Source organism: Pseudomyrmex gracilis, unplaced genomic scaffold, assembly GCF_002006095.1.
Source record: "Pseudomyrmex gracilis isolate BER0280 unplaced genomic scaffold, ASM200609v1 scaffold_47, whole genome shotgun sequence".
In the NCBI taxonomy this organism is placed as follows: Eukaryota; Metazoa; Arthropoda; class Insecta; order Hymenoptera; family Formicidae; genus Pseudomyrmex; species Pseudomyrmex gracilis.
This window is the reverse complement of record NW_018020631.1, coordinates 95,755-119,363: the sequence shown is the minus strand read 5'-3', so window position 1 is coordinate 119,363 and position 23,609 is coordinate 95,755. Positions and strand designations below refer to the sequence as shown.

Below are 23,609 nucleotides of genomic sequence, written 5' to 3'. Positions count from 1 at the left end.
CCTTCACATCGGGACATTCGTCATTCGTCGCGGTTTTCTGATTACTCTTTGCGGTATGCGCGCAGTTTATACGACCGCACAGCGCGTACATATGTGAACCAGAAACAGAGACAAATTTAAAAGTCTAATTTTTTTTATGAGATTTTTGCCTTGCGTAAAGTTGTCTCATTCATTTTGTTGAGTCCATGCTTTCACTCTTAGCTATGCTGTATACGTATGCGGAATTCTTTTTTTTACTCTTTGTTGTTTTGTATCTAGAAATATATTTGCGCTACAATATAAATTCTTATTCGGGTAATTATTAGAGTACTTGAGCAAAATTGATGTACATCTTAAGATAGTAGATATGAGTAAATATGCAAATTAGTATCCTTTTCTTAAATAATTTGCTTTTATCGGAAAATCGATGCAGCCAAGAACAGCAAAAAGATTTACTCCTACATACTACGCAGCAGATAATACTATAAGCAGGCGGAGTCTTCGTGAGCAATCGCCGGAAATTCATAACTTAGCATCAGGCCAACGAAAGAGGGTTAATCGGTAAAAATACGAGACAAGTTTTGTCGTGGCAGAGGCATCAAAGAATGAGCGTTAGCTGTGTACTTTTGCATGGATTAGCGTGGAGAAGATTACTAAAGCATAGGACTGTAAATTCGCGTAGAAAATGCGTGCAACGTAAACTAGCTACCGATAGTGCTGTGTGTACGATAATGTGTGAGAACTATATCGCGCGCGCGTATGTGTGTGTGTGTGTGTGTGTGAAACCGATGAATCTGACCTATAAAATGTTTTCGGATAATTTTCTCTCTCTTTTTCTTTCTGACATATTCGACCGGAGTTATAAATCACCAAGTAATTTTTAACATTTTTTTTTGTGGATAAGAAGATTGATGAATAGTTCATTACCCTCAAAAAAGTGAAAAATATACATAAATAAATAAAACCTCGAGAAAAGTAATGTTAATTTATACGTCAATTTTTCAAATTACTATAAAAAGTATTAGTGAAAAATTTTGATTAATTGTAAACGAAAAGGCCTACCCGACAGCGGTTTGTACTAATTTGCTTATAAATACTTAAGATTTAAGCGCACCGAAAAAATTATATTCTCGTAAGTAGAAGATTTTATACTTAAAAAATCTTCTTAAAGATTTTAGATGATATTCTTCTGAAATTAAGAATATATTCTTTATTTAAGAATATATTCTTTATTTAAGAATATAGTCTTTTTCGATAGTAAGATATATATGTTTTTCTATAGAGGCTTTTTATATTCTAGTCAGTATATATTCTTATCAATATTACTATTTAGAGGATTTTCCTCTTAAAATAAGAAATTCTTCTTGGCGCTTATTTTAGTATAAAATATACTTAAAATAAGTGGGATATCCTCAAAACAAGAATACAATTTTTTCGGTGCGCGTACATATGTCTAGGAATAGAGAAAAGTTTCCATCTTATGATATTGAAGTAAGCAGTGAACGTATCCCTCTCCTCGGTGGGCGTTTCTTCCGATAATCAGAGTGGGAGAGGGTGGGTGGAGAACGATATAAGAAAAAAAGAACAGGGGGACAGAAGAGACAGAGAGAAGAAAAGCGATTCAATTTATGTCTCGACAATGCAGCTTTGTTTCGCCAAATTATCATACATGAACCTATATACATACATCGCATATATACATTGGCGTATTATCATATTATAGCTGCGCATTAAAATATCGGTCCTTTCTTACTCCTCCCCTAGTTCTTGATCCGTTCGTTATATTGAAAGAAGCGCCTATGTTTATACGACCGGTAAAAGAAAGTGTGGATCGCTTTATCGATTGCACGCCCCGACGAGACAAAACACTAAATGTCTTTCAAAGTATGATTCTCGCTAAATCTTCCAAAACATCCCACGCGAAGACACAAATTTTATCAAAGATGTTACACTTTAAATAATTAAAATAAATCATATGTTTTCACCAGAAGAGATATTTTACATTTCGAAAACTATTTTCACAAAATTTATCTTACTATGTCAAACAATAAAAGTATGAATATGTCGATGAAATTATATTGATTTTTATATTAAATATATTAATAGAAGCGTAGTATTGTATTCTTTTAACTTTGGTGTCATTTAACTCACATTGCCCAGAATCTATTGTTCTATTGTCAGCGAGAGAATATTAAAGTTGTGCTTTTATATACGCGCAGTAATGTCAAACGAATTGTGCAAGTCACTTCGTGACTTGAGGCAGAAATCGTTGATGGAACAGCACAAAATTGGAGAGAGACAACATCAGCAAGTACCTCAATGACAGAAAAGATTTCTCAATCAATTCAAAGCGTATCTCGAGCGAGGCTCTTGAGAAACTTGAAAATCCGGCACATTGACAGAATAATTACACGCATGTAAGTTGGTAGTACATTCGTTTGTCAGACACACAAAAAAAGAAAAAAATCGAGGAAGAAGAAAGAGAGAAAATGCTAAACGAAGAGGATACTTTCGGCTTCTCTGCTACTGCTGTAGATCTGCCTCTGGCCACCCACAACGATGATCATCGTCGACGATGATCGGTTTAACTTCTGTGTAAACATTTGCGAATATTCCCATTTGCATAATGAAAACTGCATCGGCGCAGTCACGACGTCAATTACTTTTAGTAAAATTAGCGCATACTACCTGGCAGATAAATTCAAGATGAAATAATCTTGTTTCCAGTAAAACTTAGTAGTTTTAAGATAATTATTTAAAAAAAAGAGAATATATCCTAGTGGTGGGGAAAAAGAGAGAGATGAGGAGAGGAGAAATGTGTAGAGAAGATATATATAATACATAATGTTGTAGAAGTGTTTACGTGCGCGCGCAAAATCTCGTGCGCGGCTACAGATTTATTTTGCTAAGTTCCACGAAATTGTAATCGATGTGCGAGTCTGAACAGGTTCGATTGTTTATTAAGATTGGCTTGATGACGAATGCGCCGTGTCGCATAATATGTGGGACGGCGAATAAACCAGGGTTTATTGAGATGAGTGGTATATGCCTGTGTGCTTGCGAGTATATTCACAACATACTCTATATAGGTACATGTATACGTACTTCATGCCTATGGACTTTACGGCACGTTGACGTGCTCGGGCAAACGCAATAAAATCGAAGGCTCAAGCTTAACGAAGCGCTTAATTCAAGGTACGACCTTTATTACCAATCGGAGGACGTCATTTCTTCTCACGAAATCGCTATGCGAATTGGCAGTGGGCAAAGTTTAGTTTATCAGATAGAGAGAATGCTCTTTATTACTTGCAGATATAAAATAACGCAAATATATATAGGCCTGAGAAAAATATATAAATACCTGAGAAAATAAAAACGCCACCACTAAAATATAAATTTTAATCAATTATTACATTTTCTCTCTAACGACGCATATACGATATATCGTATGTATTTATTATCAATAGTAACGCTAAATATTTGCATATATCATTATGATTACATAATATTAGTGTTCTGTAATATTAGCCTATCTCTTTCGTGACTCATATATTCTAAATATATGTGTGTGCTCTAAGAAATGATGGTTAAGAAGATTTCAAGATAAAGTAAATATACTTGTTATTGAAATCAGCGTGACATTAAAGATAGCAAAATTCCGAAGCTAATTTGGAAGCAAATCACGTGATGCTACATTTTGTAAAAAAATCGTCGTGAATGTGTGTAACGGTGTGAGCTGTACAACATATGCCAGTTGTACCAGAGAAATGACTCATGTGAATATAACTCGGTATATATTGCGATAACAATCTGCTCATTAAATTCCCGCGGCAGACCGAAATATGGCTTACCGAGACATAACTGGAGGAGAAGAGAGGTTTTGAGATACATAAAAAAAAACAGGGATAAAAGAGACAAGCTCGTGAACTGCACGACTTGGAAGAAGGGTAATACGGAGGAACCGCACACGTGCGATATAGAATATGATGGCGAGAGATAAATAGATAGCGTATATACGTGTGTGTGTGTGTGTATGTGTGTGTGTGTGTGTATGTGCAGAAATAATGGAGGTCATGGTTCTGACATTTCGGAACGTGTGATCGGAAGAGATACACTAGAGAGCGACGTAGCGGTTCCCGACATGCGGCAGGTAGAGATTTAGATAGCAGAATGATTCGTTACCACGGTTTGTTACCATATCTTCCAGAATTTCTTTCTTCGGGTCTGTGCAATTTTGTTTTGACCATTTTTTTGCAATGTTGCGAACAAACGTGATGCGAACAGCAAGACAGTACCAAAAATATAATGTTTTTAATTTTATCAATTTTTATTATTATTTTTCATAAATCACTCAATCGCTCGGCTAGAATTTGATAGTCTAATTAACAATTTCCTATCGCCGAAATACAGAATACTGAATGCACAATAGAGAGTGAATAACGCTTTTACAATTTTCCTGTTTCAAATTTGTTAGAAATCAAGAATTCTCTCCATTACCAAGATAAATGCAAGAGGTTCCTATTTTAGTGCAGTTAAACCCCCGTAGCTTTAAAAATATCTCTGGATATCAGAATACTATTCGGTTTGAAAGACAGAACCAATCGACGAAACAAATACAACGCTTGATTTTATTGATGAGATTATATCCACATTGATGAAAGAACGTTGTGATTTACAATAAAAGAAATACCTATCTCGATACATATATATTTTATGTACACATTATATTATATTATATTTATTATATATATTATATGTACATATATGTATATAAAACATATACATATATGTACATATATATAAAATTATTATATATATGTACATATATATAATAATATAAAAGTGACAAAAAAACTTAACACGAAAGAAACTTTGAGAGTTACAGAATGTCTAGTATAATAAAGTTAAATTCTTTAATTTAACTGCGTGAACAGTTTAGTTGTATTCAACGGATTTTATTGGAGCATAATTGCATCAGCGTATTCCAAGATCGTTATAAGTTTTACATTACAGTTGATTTTATAAAACGAACAAAGAAGCAAGAAGCGTGTGCATCATTCAATTGGATGCTCTAGATTTAGCTAGTCTAGCAACCGGACGAAAATGGCCACGTAACATTACGCTGGTTCAAATCAATAATGAACAGCTATTGACGTAATTACGATGGAAATCATATTGAAATTAGTTTTGGCACTTTTACGTTTGCTTGACGTATGTGTCGTAATAAACATAATGATAATTAAACATAATGATAATGAAAATCGCAGATTATAATGATTATATGTACATATATATAGGGAAGCGCGAATATATATATATATTCTTTCTGCCCCGCGAGCTCGGCATAATCTAGATAAGCACTCTCAACTCAGAGCAGTTTGAATATATTAAATTATTTGTCATCTTCATCGGAAAAGGATCACGAGCGTTCCGCAACAGGCGAACATGCTCTTGCTCGCACTTTTGTTTGGCATGCACAATTATGCGCGTGAAGAGCGACGAATCAAAGTTAGTCGATATAGTTTTTTTGCCGAGCCTGACGTGCGAAGAGTCTAGGACTGAAGCTGTCGGTCCTCCAAGTCATTTCACTCAAAAACCATTAGCATAATTTTCTATGAATTTGTAATCGAGAGCCGAGTACAAGTCGATACCTTCCATGTTACAAAAATAGTCTTCCGATCAAGTTTTTCATCGGGTCTCTCACATGTGGAATTTTCACACTGTATCTCGCTCTCTACTTGTATATATTAATCGGAATATTGTATATATAATGATTTCTTATGTTTTTGCAGCTATTGATAATCTTGTTTTATGCAGATAGAACGTGTAATTATTCTTTTGACCAATTATACTGCTTATTTCTGCTCAAATGTTATAGAATATTTATAAACATTTGTGAGTTTAAATATAAATAAATTCGTCTAGCTGGCAAATTTTTTTTCATAACGTATCATCTAGAATAAAAAAATCCGCCCCTCGTAAGCGCCTCTTTTTTTCATCAGAATCGCGCTCGCGTAGTAAAAAAAGAACATAATTCTTATCAGTTATATTATATTTGAACAGTATCTTTGATTCCTAGATAATGTAGACAATTTGTAATTGTTCGCGAAATCGTCTCGTGTGTCTTGATTAGATGACACTCAATCGAGTGTGAAACAATCGTTTATATATAATATTTAGTTACGCAATAATCAAATATTCATCGCAGATGTACGTGTGAGGTATCATTAATGTCTGTGAAAACAAATAATGAAGCTAATAAAGACATAAATTATGATAATGTCATTCTACTAACGGCGTGCGTCGCTAGTTTCTTATCGTAATAACCACTTCGGAATAAAATATAAATTCTTTGACAGATTCAAATTTATTTGATGAACTGATTTTAAATCCTAATGCTATAAGACAAAGCATCGGCAATATCGCGATGGCAGCTACTATTTGTGGTAAAGACAACGCTTTGTTAGAAATGATCTTTTCTAAGAATGCAATTACCTCATGAACGCAATCGCTAGCAAATGCGACGGTATTTTTCATGTTAGCTATCGAATGCGCGATTCTCTTTGCCAGACACACCGAGATATTTTAATGCCGCTTTGTATATCCTTGCGCCTACCTAACCTCCCGGAGGACGAACCCTTTATATAACCGTGACTTTTTCTTTTGCCTTTTGTCTTTTTCTTCTCTTCGTTCTCGTTACTCTGCCGAACGATGTTTCCTGACTACTGGTTATTTTAATTGGATCTTCGTCGAAAATTTTTTCGATTATCTCACTCTTTTTAGTCTCTATCTCCCAGCTATTTTTGTCTCGCAATTTTTCGTTCATATTCTATTGTATCAGTTTTTGTGCATAGCACATATATTGTCTTAAGGAATAGGAATTCACGAGAGAATCGATCAGCATATCTGTGAAGAACTTGATGATATGTCTATAGCACACTCCAACTCAAATATCTTCGTGTTATCGAGCAAGTGGAAATACTATTACTATTTAAATTAACAACTAAGGTATTTCTCTCTCTCTCTCTCTCTCTCTCTCTCTCTCAATGCATTTAATAAATATCACTAAAAGAACTGAAGAAAAAGAAAAGGTTAGTAAAAAAAAAGATTTGGCAAATTAAATAGTTAAAAGTTTCGACAAACACCGAAATAGATACACTCCGCGCGAATAGATACACATAAATGTCACGTGATCGCGAATGACGTGCAATCATTACAAACATAGTAAATCCAAGCTGCGATGCCAGAATCTTCCCTCCGGTTCAGTCTGGCTTGCAACGTGATCGTTCAATTTCCACGTCATCATGCCGGAAGACAAACGATCCAGCGGTTCTCGCTTCGCGCTGTGTGAATCGCCTGTTGCATCAAGAGGATCCGATGTACATATATCGTGTGCTCGCGAGATCTCCGCGTCACAAAGTGACACGAACGTATACCGGTGCTTACAATGTACGAGTCTTTTCACAGCAATTTGTAAACGTCAAAAAGTCTTCGAGAGAGCGAGAGGTATGGAGAGACTCTCTTTCAAAAGCCAGACAGTTTCAGAGTGTTACGTTCTCGCGCAGTAGCGATGGAATCGAAAACCTGTGTAAAGCGTTTTCAAACAGCGATACAAACTGGTTCCAGGTTCATATTAATGCTTTATATCGCTTGAAGGGGACAAAAAAAAAAAGAACAAAATCATCTTTCTCTTAAATTGTTATTTTTTTTATTCCAGCTATGGAATGCGGACTTTGATATTAAATTACGTATTCGCGAGTATATTGACTTGATCCCATCCCTATCGCGCGTGAACAAGCGTGCGAGATAACGGGGGAATCCTGTTCGAAGCCACATCTCTCCGTGATCGATGAGAACCCTTCCACACCTGCATATTATGATACTTCTCGTGTGCGATCGCTTGGAAATCGTAATATAGGATGATACCCGTCGTTCCGTTAAGTATCACGCGTTTAGGCTGGAACGCACTTTTATTAATAGGATTTCGAGCTACACGATAGATTATGATGGAGGAGATTGTCAGTTGTGGTGGAAGATTATCTTCTTACAACTCATCATTATACCGATATATGTATGTATATATGTATGTATATATATGTATGTATATATTATACCGATATATGTATATATATATATGTATATATGTATGTATATATGTATGTATGTAGAAGAAAGATGCGTTATGATTAATTTAACATCGCATTGTGATATAATCGGAGTGATTTTTAATATCTTTTTAATAACTCTCCAAGCAGTGATCTTTTTGGACAAGGAGCAATTTAAAACTCTTGCACCATTTTAATAATGTAGAATAATTAATTAATGGAGATAATAACTCGAATATATAATAATGGATAAGTGCAAAAGTCTTGGAGTTCGTGATAGAAAAATGGATCAAGCAATTTTATTAAAAACGATTTATTCTGTATAATGAGCAGCTAAAACTATCTTACTAACGGTATATAATACATCTACATATTTGTAAATGCTACCATAAAATACTGAAGCAGCATCTTTGAGAAACCTATCAAAACTTTTGCACTCACCTAATATATGGAAAACCATCACGCCAACGTTATTTAAAAGCAATATACGCACGTGTCTTTGATACACACAAGCTTGTATAGCTTTAAAATGATTATTATTTTTTTATCAGCTAAGAAGCTGTCATGTTACATTTTCTGAAGCGATATCCGCATGACAACACGCGGCGATATCTATATAACGTTCGCCACTCTGTCTTGCATCATTAATTTCTGACGATCTATAAGTAACATGTTAATTTTTTTAACAAGACGACACGATTTTGTGCCAGATAGAGCATGTCACAATAACATATTTTAAATGTCTTTATATTTAAGAGATGCAAAGTTTCTTCTACGATATATACCGCTTAAATTAGATTATTTTGTCATCAAGTTTTTAATTGGCTACCGACTATATGGTCAATATTGTAAAATATTGTGCAGCTGTAACATTTGTTGTAATTATATACTGTGATACTTAAAATTAATTTTTCTATTTTTTTATTTGTTATGATTTTATTATTGTCGAACGTGCGGAATGAGTTTAGTTAATACGAACGAAATAATCTCGTTTCCGTCGTAATAGTTCGATCGTTCTCGATCTGCCGCATCGCCGTTTTAATGCACGCTCATTACGCGGCCTGATAGCAAAGCGGCTCGTAAAACATGCAACGAGCATGCTTTGCGCACAGTCTCATTTCTCCATATATACATAGCATTAAATTCGGTCAGTCTGCAATCACGCGTTACGCATCGTGTTACCGCGTTATATAAACGTTTCATTTCGTTTGACATTTGTAATTAATTCTGAATGATGGCCGTTCTTGTGCATATTAGATCATTAGAGTATTTATGTAACAGAATATTAAGTTACGGCGGAAATTCCAATCGCGTCCGTTAATTGCTAGGTGAGCCCCTTCTTTATAACCACACGCAAGAGATTTTTATTCTAATATATATGCATCTCTACTTAATATATTCATTAGTACCTAACAAAATATTATTATTATGTATATATAAGATAAATTGATAAACAACGAGTTTTTTTGTCTATACTATTAAATAATTATTAATTGTTTTGTGCTAATAGTTTTTTGTTTTGGCCACGGAATAATTCACGTTTTTATTTTTCATAAGAACTGCAATGTTGTCGCGCGCGTAAATTTATTACAGTTATATAGCCTGTCGAATTTTATTGCCAAAGCAGTGCAAACATTTGATTTTGACAAGGTGTGACGGACTTTCAGCACGGCTCTGAGTCACGCTTATTGCGACCTCGCAAGAATCTCTCTTCCGAATCGCTCATTATTTTGACGATTATTTTTGATTATTTTTGATAGTTAATCGTAATTACAGTCTTCGAAAATTTTGACGTTTTGAAATAATCAAATTATTTAAATATTTTTTAAGAATTTTCTTGCAATCATAATTAACACATTCGCGACCGGCGATTTTAAAGCGAGACATTACTTGAATTCCGCAAGGTTCTGCTATTTAAATTAGTGTACATATACAAAATATTACTTTATCATACTACACTATATGCTTATTAAACAAATGAAAATAGATTTTAAAATGACCTACGTAGAACTACGTTACCGGTCGCGAATGTGTGTTAACACTTATAATTAACACTTATATAATTTTATATATTTATTCTTTTTTTTAAGTAGGTTATATATATATATAAGTAGGTTATATATATATATATATATATATAACTATAAGTAGGTATACTATATATATACTAGATACTGTGTGTGTGTGTGTGTGTGTGTGTGTGTGTGTGTGTGTGTGTGTGTATATATATAGACAAATATACATATATACATATATACATATATGTATAGTTGTCACGAGAGACAATTGTGTATGTAATTTTTACTTTTGCATCAAATAGCTGTTTCTCACCTTGTTCGTCGTGGTTCCTGAATTTGCCCAAGAATAAGAAGGGCTATCGCGATTGTCGCGATATCACCGCGACGCATCTCTCACATTACAATCAGCTTGTTGTTGTTGAATGTAGAATAAGCGGATGCACACGCGATCAAGTTTTACGCTTCCGCGATCAGCAACGACGACAGAACGGATGAACACTCACCGGAAGTTCGTCGTTCAGAATCGGAACCGACCCCGTTTCGTTGTTAGATCGAATCGTGAGTGATTTGTCATATACGCAGTTTCCGCACGATGAATACGCAATCTTTTACGTTTGTCGGAATGAACATATAAACTTTGTGCCTCGTATTTATTCAACAATGTTCTCGAGCAATGTCATAACAAGTTCTTTGTTGTGATCACTATATCACTCGAATTTTTGTTAGCACTTCATGCCGACATAAAAGTTGCAGGCGCACCAAACAGATGTAAAATGGCCGAACTTACAGACTCAACATTCGGATTTTCTAAAGTGTTTGAACACTCTCGCTTTGCGTTGTACCGCTTGTAACGTATGTATGTGTGTATTCACAGTTTCCAAATCTCTTTCTTAAGAGACGTTCTTCTTCACAGTGACTAAGCTGTCGCAGGACTAGTTTATCTGTCGTACATGTTCTTCAATCGTATATCTTGGTCGTGTATCACATACTGGAAGTTACCTCCCTTGGTGATAATTAAACTTCGACTTGCAGAAGTTTCACGATTCATCGATTTAATCGACGGATCGTCACAGACACAATTGCAAAGGTACGCACTCAAACAATTGTCAAATTTCTGTTTGAAATGAAAATTATTGTGATATCATTGGAATGTGACCTTAAGAAAGATCTACGTATCGATTTTAATCTTAATAAGATATGATGTCTAATTGACTTGATTTGTAGAAATCCGACTGAATTTCTAATTCAATAAATATATTTATCTAGAAAAGACAGCGGATTGGTTATCTTCTAATGAGTTTAATATCACTCGCAAATCTCGCGCGTTAGCAAATAGACATTAATTAAAAAATTAACTAAGCACCATATTTGGTCTCTCGCAGTTTCACGCGAGAATATCGGTCGATTGTCATTGCGAAAGAGATCTTCGATAAATCTTCGAGATTTTAATACCGGGAAACTTATCAACCGGCTAATCGTAGTTACCCTTGCTTGAGACCTTAACGATCCTTGGCGGCAAAGATCACGCTGGCGAGATCACGCAAAAACCGGTGATCATCCGACAATCACGAGACAGACGTCGTGTACGTTTGCTTCGTGGTTAATCTTCTTTTTCTATTGCTACTTGCCGCTAGTCCGAACAACCGCGAAAGATTCCAACGCTCAAAAAGCACCCTTCTAAAGAAGAGTTCTGCTACCGGTTCTTATTGTCTCGCTGTCTTATTGTTCCGTCATGTCAGTCCTTTTGAATTCACTTCTTGTCGACTTGGAACGCTTTGCCGTGAACAAAGCGGCGGCACGAAGAATATATCTCTCTATGAACTTCTTTTACACCGCTTCCGCTGTCCGGTACTATTTAGTTTTTGTTTTATTTAATTGGCAATCTTTGTTCATTGCGAGAAAGCGCGCATTGTCAAATCAGCATGTTGCTTGTCGATGCATGTTTTCTTAGAGTTTAGATCGACCGAGATGTTCTTTGGAATTAGATCTTGCAAACGTCGTTTCTGATTGCTTTGCAATTAACAATACAATCCGGACTCCAATAAGTGAACGTTTCTACTCTCTATATAAAGATTAACATTCACGAAAACCATCATTTTGTTTTTACTTATCACTCATTTCTCGTCTTCTTTGTTGTGTCTTCTGACATGTCGTTATATATTGTTTGTCCAGAAAAAAAAGTAAATATTATTTTCTTTGTTAATGATAAATCAATATATTATAAATGTTTTATTCGGAAATGATAGATAGTATTATTATTATGCAAAGATGACTAAAAATGTTTAAGAAATAAAATTATAAATTGAAAAATTTTACTTTTTAACATGCAAATGTGATCTCTCAGCTAATTGTTGATCACACAGTTTATCGTAAAACACGATCGTCGACTTGTTTGTGTCGTGTCGCGTGCACATCGACTGTACGGGAACTGGAGCAGAGGGTAACTGTGCAAGGTGTGCTGTGATGCTCAAGGTAACTGCCGCCACCACTACAGGCATCGGCATCAACAACACTACCACCAACATCACCACCATCACTTACTACCACTGCTGCTGCTACTAATACTATTACTACTACTATAACGATTACCACTACTATATTTTACTTTCTACTACTATTACTTATTATTACTAATATTAATACTACCATCACCACCACCACCATCATCACTACCACTATTACCACCATTATCATCATCATCATCATCATCATCATCACTACCACCACCACTACCACGACCACATTCACTACTACCACCACCACCACCACTACCACAACCACCACCACCACCACCACCACCACCACCACCACCACCACCACCACTACCACCACCACCACTACCACCACAACTACCACCACCACGACTACTAGCTACCACTACCACCACCATCACTACCAGCAGCAGCAACAGTAACACAACCACCACTAACCATCAGTACTACGACCAATAATACCACGTATTCACCGAGTTCCACGCGGAAAACAGTCGTCACGTCGGAGGGTTACTCGGTTAGCGGAGAGTTGAACGAGCAGCGTGTCGCGTGCACATGGGGATTTGAACGAGCGGGCAGAAAGTAAAGCGTGTTCGATCGAGAGGAGGGCTCACGATGGACTGGCCTCGGCCACAACCCGAGTCCTCCTACCTTTGGAATCAAGTCTCAGCCTCTACGATGTTACCTCTACGATCCTACCTCCTTACCTCTCTCGACCTTTCTTTCTCACTCTTTCTTTCTCGATTCCCGCTCGTTTCTTTTTCTTTTCTTGTTCTCTCCATTTCTCTTCCTTCTCCCTCTTTCTCTTTCATAACTCTCCTGCTCTTTTCCCTCATTCTTACTCTCTTCTCTGCCTCTGCTTTCCTTCTTCACTTTATTTCCACCAAGTTCCCAATCCCTTTATTCCGCGTTGTTACTCCGCGCATTGTACTATATTTTTTGGTTTCACTTCTGACTATATTCACCTATTTCGATTTGCTTTAAATTTAAAAATTACTTGCTCGCTGCCACGGTTTCCTCGAACGCTCTGTCATATATATATATATATATATATATGTACACATATATGTATGTACACACACACACACATTATATGATACCGCCACTGCGCATGTCATTACTTGGTTTTGATCATTTTCTAGATAACAGTGATGATGTAAGAGAATCAAAAACACTTGTTACTATTTTGGTCCAAGATATTGGCTATAACTGACATTAGCTCTCTCTAGCTTTGCATTTCGATAAAAAGATGTGAATTTTAAATGCGATTGAATATCTACATCACGAAATGTCAATCGTATATCACGTGAAGTTGATCATACATTATAGAGAATCTCGAGTTCATGTTATGAACGTAATAATTTTGCTTTGAAATGACGATATATCACGAATAAAACTGAGTTAATACAATTGTATACAATACAATTGTAAATTTTTGCACGTAATTAGATATGGTAAATTGTATTCTTATCAGAAAATATAGTAAAAATGAGATAAATACTCTTTGAAGATGAGCATTGATTATTATTATTATTTATTTATCTATTCAGCTTGAAAGTCAATTATTCAATTAACTGAATTTGTTTATTGGAATATAATTGCACAAACGAGATAAAGGTACATAGGTAATTGATTGCTCATATATCCACTTACACATTCAAAACCAAGATCAAGTCGTATTATATCTTGTGTATATACTTTTTTCAATATTTTGTACTTGAATTGAATTTATTAATTACAATGTGAGTTTATCCTTGCAAATTATACAGCGCGAAGATTTTACGAGCTGTGCACTCGAGGTTTTAGACTGATGGAACAAATTGATCATTTTAATTTAAGGTAACATACCGTGTCTAACACACAGACTTACTATATATAGTAAGCTATATATTGCAAGATTTATTACGCTGTGAAATAAGATGAGAAAGAGAGAAAAAGAGAGAGAAGTTACATTAATAAATACCCTGGAAAAACCAACGCATGTTATATAGCTATATTGTGTGTCTACTTTTATAACTATATTATATAACTGAGAAACACATAATGAGCGATACGCATTCACATGCAAAAGTTCGATTCGCAGGCGTGTATTTCGTTTCGTAGGTGGATCAGTTCGTCGGCGAGAGGCGGACTTGATGTAGAAGAGGCATGTATCTGCCTTGTCTGAATACTGCTAGCGAATATACTTTGACTTGAAAGAAACTGCTCGAGATACAATTGCAATGCATCCTAGTTGCTTATAACAAGGAAGAGAATTTCAAAGATATCTCTGGTATGGAACAAATCGTTCATTACATCGCAATCAGGACCCTCGTGGTACATATTAGTTCATTTGGTGGAAACTACGTCGAAGATAAAATAATTTTTTTTTAAATAAAAAATCTAATCCGTCAAGACACACATATAAGACTTGCACATTCAAAGACAAGTTTATTTTCTTTTATGTTTCTGTTCGTTTTACGTCTATTATAACAATTAGGTAAGTTCTGCCGCTCGAGCAACGTTCATAATATTGAAAATTAGTATGTTGCACTCTTGGCAATTTTATGGTCATTTATAGTCTTGTAGCATGCAAAACACGAACGACACCGATACATGTATACGCAAAGTATACATGCGATGAGAATTTTATTCAGAGGACGGATCTTGTCGAGTCCTGCTTACATGGACTTGCCAGTTCCCTTTGCTTTTCGAGGAAACAAGCATGCCGTATAACAACCAGGAGGGTCTCCGAATTCCATTAATTATATATCATTACGTCGTAATTGTATGCCATATGTTTTCGGTTTTAAGGGGGTCTCGTCGAGGTAGATATCGTCGTTCCAGGGTGTATACTCCGAACGATCCGATGCTATCGAACAAAGAAAAAGTAAGGCGACTATCACATATTTTGCTAATACTACAAAAATTACTGTTCTATTTTGCATATAATATATATGAATGGAAAAAAAAATGCAAAATGTCATGTGAATGTGACGTAAAATCATTTTTTAACACTTTTTGATTTACATTACATGCATAACCGTTTTCGCACATTGTCACAATTCTTAACTTCTTATATATGTCTTGAATCTATTAAAACCATTGCAATTGTAAGAGTTGTAGCAATTGCATATAAATTGTACAAGTTATTCTTAGAATTTGTATTCTTGCAAAACTTTTTCTCAAATTTGACTCTCTAATATCTTTTTAAGATAGTCGTCTGTCCTGAAGATAGAATAAACATTTTTTTCACGGTACCTAAAATATCAAAAGAACCTTCCTATGATTTTTAATATCTTGAAGGATATACCGCCGGAAAGCCGAACCTGGCTAGTCCGCGCAATTGAAAAGACATTGTACCCAGCAAACATCTGCTCGAAATACAAACTGCTAATAGAAACACACAATAAGATATTACAAAAGAGAAACAGAAAAGCGAAATAGAAAAGTGAAATCTGAACGGGACAACTGCGGCACACTTTTGTGCAGAGTGTGACGAGAAAAATATAAAGTTAATTGAGAGGTTTATCTTAAAAAAAAGAGTGTGTGATACAATATAGGCAGTTTAGCAAAACCGCAATAAATTTTTATATCTTTAAAGATATAAATCGTGTTCTAAACTTGCAAAATATTATCCTAAAAGAGCACGGTTACGATTTGTACATTGTACATGTCTCTTCCTTCAGACCAATTTTCAAAAAAAGTATCTCGTAAATTAAATAAATAAAATTAAATAAATAAAATTAAATAAAATGAAGTAATCCACAGAGGAAATATGAATATAAACATTTTCTCAGCTGAAAACACGCAATCATTGAAATTACGTATACACACGTGTCCATTTCGAAGTGCGAACATTAATTTTTTTTTAAAAAAGCTACTTACAGCAAGAGAGAAATAAGAAAGAAAAAAGAAGAGAATAGAAAAATTATATCGATTTCTCTCTCTCTCTCTCTCATTCTCAATTGATGATTAAAAGCTAAAAGCTTAAAATTAATAACTCTAGAGCTTTCTAACGTGAGCCGCTTAATAGTATTAAATAGGAAGCAGCGTGCAACAGGTAGAAGCAAACTTGCTTAGGTTACGCCCATTCTGACTCGCACTTCTCGTCGTATGGCCGCTATTTTCTCTGTATTGGCGTGGCTTTCCTCCCTTCTATGATCTTTCTTGTAGACCAGAAAGCGCCGTCATCATCTCAAACTGATATTGCGATAATCGTAGACCGATCGGTGAAACTACAGAACTAGAAAGCGATACAGTGACATCTTGCATGATCAAGAAAACTAATTATAATAACGCATAATTATTAACACACTTGACAGTTAAATATCTTTGACTTGATAATATATATTTTTGTAATACATATATGATACTATGATAAACAAATATACTTATATTTCTCTAAACTAAATTTCACGGAATTTCTTGAAGATAAAAAAACCTTTTAATTATTTTTATTATTTTTTTAGATTGTCAAGATCTATCTAAAAAACTGATAAGGAACTAACAGCTGAACTTGCAACAGATGCCTGTTGCACAAGATAAACCTAATTTAAACTAACACAAGAAATGATTGTTGATTGTTTTTTTTTTTTTTTTTTTGTTACTGACGAGTTAAGCGCGCGCGCGCTCTCGCGAGAGAAAAACAGAAAGACAGAGAGAGCAAAAGAAAGGGGGAAAAGAAATTTTAAGGAGCGAACGAAACGTAGTCTCGTGATGGGCTTTCGGCTTCTCTTTAAAGTGCCGCGGTCTTCCGATAATTAGAGGGCAGCCATTGTTACATCGGAGTTCTCGAGCGGACTGAGAGAACGACGTAAAGAACGCGCGCGCGCGAGAAAGAGAAGAAAAGAGAGAATCCGACGGAGAGAGATGACCGCAGACGGTGAAACGAGATTCTCGAAGAACAGAGAAAAAAGTCCGTCCTACTCGGCCGCGGAAATACATGATTTTAAGAGCCGCCACGCGATGGAGACGGTAAACGATGTGTGAGTGAAATCGAAAGAGAAACAACATGAGCGAGAAGATCGTGAGAACGAGAGAAAATGACAGCGTCGAAAGCAAGCTCTAGGGGTCGTCACGAGAAAATGCTAAGAGGACACGTTTGAGATAACTAATTCGAGAGAGATGTCGAGTACTCTCGCGCGACATGATAATACATTTGACGCGTCTATTTGATAATAGCGTCAAATATAAATAAACATGTAAAATATGCTACCGTTTTCTTTTAAACCGTTTACAAATATACAATATGTGGATATAATATCGCTATAATATTTGAAAGTTACAAATAGATATATATATGAAATGTAATATCGCTTTATTTTTCAACGGACACGAAATATGAAACTGCGAGCGTTCTGTTTCGTTACGGTAGAGACTTACCTTAGAAACAAGCGTCGGATCTCTCTCATTGTACCGTATTGTAATTAAGCAACCGCCGCATATTTCATCACACACAACCGACAAAATTGTTTCACTCTGTTTTCTTGCAAAGTAGCAACGCGTTTGCATGTAAAAAGACAACGCCCGACATATCACATCGACAAGCAATTAGCACGTCCGACGCGTTTTCATAAATCATAGCTGTCGCTTCTTACGGGCGCGATACAAATTAGGCTGCTTGATCTCATTTGATAATAATAGCGGCGCTTTCTCTCTCTCCTCGATAAATCTATCATCGTTGTGCATCAATTAAGTTTATTTTTGACAAAGCTAACAGTTTCATATGTGTTACACACTATGTAAGAAACATTAATGATTTTTCCATAATAATACTTCCGTTATTGAGTAATTTCTATTAACGTAGTTCTTAAAAAATAAAAAGAGACACATTTTCTCGAATCATTCTCGAATGACTTGCGTTTATATTTATAATTTTATATCAAGCCAATTGGTATCTTTAGCATGTATTGACACTTTTATGCTTCGTAAACGATGAAAACACAGTGTATCAACGATACATCACGCGCAAAATGATCTTGTCATGATGTAACTATCATTCTTATCTGTATCGTATAAAGTACGTACATGTAATCTTACAAATCATAAAGTAAACTCGTCAACATCACTAGCTACATAAGGATTACGTGAGCAACTGTCGATTAGTTATTTGCAGACAAGAGTAATATATTCCGTCGAATTAAAAACAGCGCTTCAATATGATGGTTATCGAGGACACAATTAAAAATGAGACGGATGTAGCGAACGAAATTAAACGCTACGAAGGACTACACGTGTTGCGGACGAGACCGCGGAGTCTCGTCTGAATGATATAATTGGCCCAGAGTGTAGCCACTGTTTCTCTGATAACAGGTTCTCTGGTTTCGGTGCACTGTTTCAGCGTGGCCGTATCTCGGCGCGCATGCGTTTCTGTGCATCTTCTTCCTTTCCATGAACGTCTCTTTTCTTCTTTAAGGGGTCGTAAAGATAATACCCACATGCTGTCTCGACAGGATCAGCACGGAAAATTTATCCAGATTCCGTTTCAATGGAGATCGTTCGGTGCGATTAATTAACTCTCGACGGACGAACGAACGGAATCGCAGCGGACATCATGAGGGCTTGCTCTGGCAAGCTTTGCTCACGGATGGCAGATCCTATTGTCGTTGCTTTACAAGCGAACGTCATGCTTATCGTTCGAGGAATCGACATGAAGCTGCATTTTTTTTTTTTTTTTAGGGGAATTAGAGAAGAACTGTTTGATCGGACAATAAAAAGAAGTCGTGTATTTTGCGCGATTCAAAAAAAAATTGAGTTATCCGCGTAAGATGAAATGCGATGACAAATCATATAATTAGTGGCTGTAATATATTAAAATATTTAAGTTAAATATTTTAAACAAGTATTTAAAATAATACTTATATATATATATATATATATATATAGGTATACCGAATATTTATAATAATACCTGTGCATAGTATTATAAATACTATAATTTTGTGTCAAGAGAAAAATCAACGAGATAACAAAGATATCTTCAAGGATTGCTGAATATAAGAGGAACAAAATATAAAGTGTGTGATACTCTAAAAACTTACCTTTTTAAAAAAAGGTAAAAACAGGCGCCAAGTACACGCACAACACGTATTGTATTTTAATTAAATTAGTTTTTTATTTATACTCCAAAAACTTCTTTCTTTATAAAACCTGTTTTACATTTATATACTACAAAACATTCTTTCTCTAAAAACCCGTTTTACAAAAAAAGTGATATCACAAAGTAGCACCAAGTAAATNGTTAAGAAATGACTGATTACAAATTTCCCCTCCACTGAATTGCCTGAATCTCGCGTATAAGAGGCACGGTGTGCTCGCGCAGTTCGAGCGCCACTTCGTTGCGCGTGAACTTGGCGCGAGGCACTACCGTGCCTCTTGATACCGTGCCTCTTGATACGCGCGATTGTGTTGTATTCTTTCTCTCTCTCTCTCTTTAAGTTAATTGCAATACGCTCAGGTCAATTTGACCGACGTGCGGTTTCACTCGGTTTCCGAATATCTTTTTCCTTTACGATCCATAAAGAGACGCAAACCTTGCTTTTAGTGGCTATTACACAAATCCTCAGCTTGGCATAATATTTACGACTTATGCACTGTGTGCGGCAGCCATTAAAACACATCGCGCATAGCTCTATGTGCGCAAGCTCTGTTTACAAATAAGTATATGTGTTTGTGATTTTTTCCACAAATGTTTTTTCTTCAACTTGCTCGAATAAAGATGTATTATATCGCATTATCACTAAATTTAATACTTTTTACTTTTTTAAATGTTTTTATAATATGCATTTTAATGCAAAACTTTATTTCTGTCTCTCTTTCTTTTTCTAAGCTTATAACAATTAAATAAATAACTATAAATTTTATATTATATTTTATATATATTAATTTCTCTTTCACCATATCTTATAATATATCAAATATATGTCAACTTTATATAAAAAGAAAGATGCGATTATATTTGCGTTGTGCATGATCCTTAACGACGATTTGATACCTTCTCAAATACGCAAGATACATACGTAAGTACATATATGTAAGATATGTACCACGCGGCACAGGAAATATATCGCTGTGTCGGACTCTTTGAAAGAAGTCGCGCGCGTAGGCGCACGAGTTCGTTCAGAGAGACTCCGTATATTTTTTTGTAGAGAATCCGCGACTTATTAGGCGCCGACACAAGCTCAATTCACGGTCTGTATCAATACAAGAATCTAGTTCGTTTGCTGTACCGATTATCTACCGGCGGATCTATATTCATCTATCTGTATATTTATCACACGCTGATGCATTCTTGCTTCGGAAATTTCACGTGTGAAGCCTGAATATCTTTTTTACATAATTTTTTTCTAAGTCGAAAATTACAGTAGACGAACTGTGTAACTCAGAGTTGTAAATATAATTGGAAACAAAAAAAAAAAAAAAAATATTATGTAAATAGAATTCAAACTATTCCTCTCTTTATCTATCTCTTGTCTATCTTTCCCAACTAAATATCTGTTGCCGAAAGTTATTGCGTCAACGAGTTAATCATTTCGAAGACGCTCAGAATTTACGCACCTGAACGATCTCACGCACAACTAGACGTTGTTTATGCTTCTCTCTCTCTCTCTCTCTTCTGAACCACTATGAATATTAATAAGGCTGGTGATCGACGAAATCTTCATCGCGCTGTGTGAAGGACGTTGTTTTTCTATTTAGAACGCTGTATATGTATATATCTACTACATTGGATTCGATTATTCGATCGATTCTTATCGCAAAATATAAATAATTCTTATAGCAATTACAAGTTTTACTTGAAGAGAAATAGCAAAAATTTCATTTCGCATCTTCGATTTTCATCTCACACGCGCGTACGCGAGCTATTATATGGTATAACGAGAACGCCTTTTGCGGGGAAATAATTATTCGTAGCAATTAACCACATATGTAATTAACTGATAAATTTTGCGTTAACTGCTCTTCATTACGCGTGACCAAGATTGATTGTTCGTGAGATGAACCGATATTTAAATCAAAGGTAATTTATCAACGTTTATACGCAAAATGCTATTTTTATGCACGATGCATGTAAAATTGGGAAATATCTTGTCAAGCAATTTTTCACAAAAATGTCTTGAATGCACACCTCTTGCAGTATTTGTATGTTATATAATTCCAATATATTGTCTGTTATATAAGTGAACAAACATTGATATGCATTGTGGTAATTTGCGCGTCGAGTGTATCACTTGATCATATATTTATACATGGAATAAAAGTACATTCATACACTCTGTGATTATCGGTAATTTTATTCTTTTTACTGAAATTCTGATCTGACTCTGCTGGGAATAAATCAACGATTGGTCACGCTCGATTAGGCGCCGTATTATGTCCGGAAGCGTATTATTACATTTCGTAAATCCTTCATGTACGCGTGCACATGCCGTCGCGTACATTACCGTTAGAAAGAAACGTACACACATATATACGCTCCGAGATATAATTATCTAATATTATTTATTTGTTGATTATTATCTGATCCCGTTGCGCGCTACGATGCTGGAAACTGCATCGTCTCTATCTAGAGAATTCCATTAGAAAGGAAAACATAACTGTCGCGTGCGTGTTTCGAAATTTCCGGTATAATTAGTACGCGCAAGTTAGTGCACGCGGACGGATTTTCAAGCCATCACGATTTCTTGTCAACTTGCTTGTACGTGGACGACACTAATAAACACCTATTACAGGACGACATCATCGTTTGTCATCGTAAATTTGTTTGCAGCGAGAAATGGACATAAGAAATTATCGTTTTAAATTGGAAACGACAAAGAAAGAAGGATTTAATTTAATAAGACACATATGTTCGTGCAGATTATATATACTTAATAAGCATTATTTATTTAAACATATGTCTCTTGATAGCATAATTAAAAAGCTTTTTACTTCCTGTATAAGAATCTTGACATCTTTTTTGAACAATATTCTGTAAGGATAGAAAATATACTTTTGTTTATATATATTGCAAATTTATCGACTTGTCAAACAATATGTTTTTATAAATAGTATTCAAATAACGGCTCGGTGAAACAAATTAAAAGAAAACTATATGCAGTGCTGAAGATGATCATCAATAAAAAATTTGATCAAAACATCCCGAATACATTGCGTTTTAAGTTGTTTGGATTGTCCACCTTCAACTTGAACCGTAGGCTCTTTGGTTCTTTTTTTTTAATGTGTTTGAGTACTGTTTAAAAGCAATCATATATATTCTCGTAACGTGTGCTCACGTTAATAAACTCTTTAGTAAAGGAATTGTATATTATATTTAATAGAGACAGATATATCATCTATATAAGATGAAACTGAATAATAGATGATAGCAGTCGTAAAGATTGTCAATACGATATCATATGTTGTTTAATAATACAGGTTGAAATTTTTCTATACAATAAGATATATTTCTGATAGATTTATTTGTACATAATAATAATCATTTATATATATATATATATATAAATCGTTCATTTGTATATCTTATCATAGACATTATCGATCAACAAGCAATTATTGTAATTATTAAATGGAATAATTAATTAAAATATCATAAAAGGATAAGTGTAATTATGTAAAATAATTGAATAGCTTGTTCACCAACTGGTTTATAGAAATGCGTTAAATATTAAAACATAAGTACCGCGCGCTATAAAATCTCTATTAATATTTATTAATTTGATATTTGACATTTGATGGTTGTGTTTTATAAACCGTCTATTCTCATACATTTAATTAAAAAACACGATACTTTTTGAAACATAATAATTGTTATAACATCAACCTTTAATCGATTTTTAACAGTCACTAATACTTGCCATCTAGCGGTGGATAATATAAAGTAACGGAATCAAAGTTTTAATCGACAGAGCACATTTCAAAAACCCAAAGAATGTACAGACTTATGTGGCATCATGTGATTCATTAAACAAACAATCAGAACCGGACCAAATTTCAAACATTCGCTATAAACTATTTTGTTTTTACATATATAT

General features: G+C 34.9%; 1 protein-coding gene across 14 annotated transcripts in view; it reads right to left on the bottom strand.

Annotated features, from left to right (window-relative positions):
• LOC109853360 (protein Wnt-5a) overlaps positions 1–18,840 on the bottom strand; it is a 31,823-nt gene extending 12,983 nt beyond the window's left edge. Inside the window, exons 1-4 of one of the 14 annotated variants that reach the window (XM_020425394.1) lie at positions 13,033–13,227; positions 12,419–12,614; positions 11,466–12,244; positions 10,416–11,216 (exon numbers count right to left, since the gene is read on the bottom strand). In XM_020425394.1, the coding sequence (XP_020280983.1) occupies positions 10,416–10,492 (77 nt within the window). In that variant the 5' untranslated portion in view covers positions 10,493–11,216; positions 11,466–12,244; positions 12,419–12,614; positions 13,033–13,227. The other 13 variants (XM_020425392.1, XM_020425397.1, XM_020425388.1 and 10 more) reach the window with 13 other exon arrangements.
• Between the last annotated feature and the right edge of the window lie 4,769 nt (positions 18,841–23,609).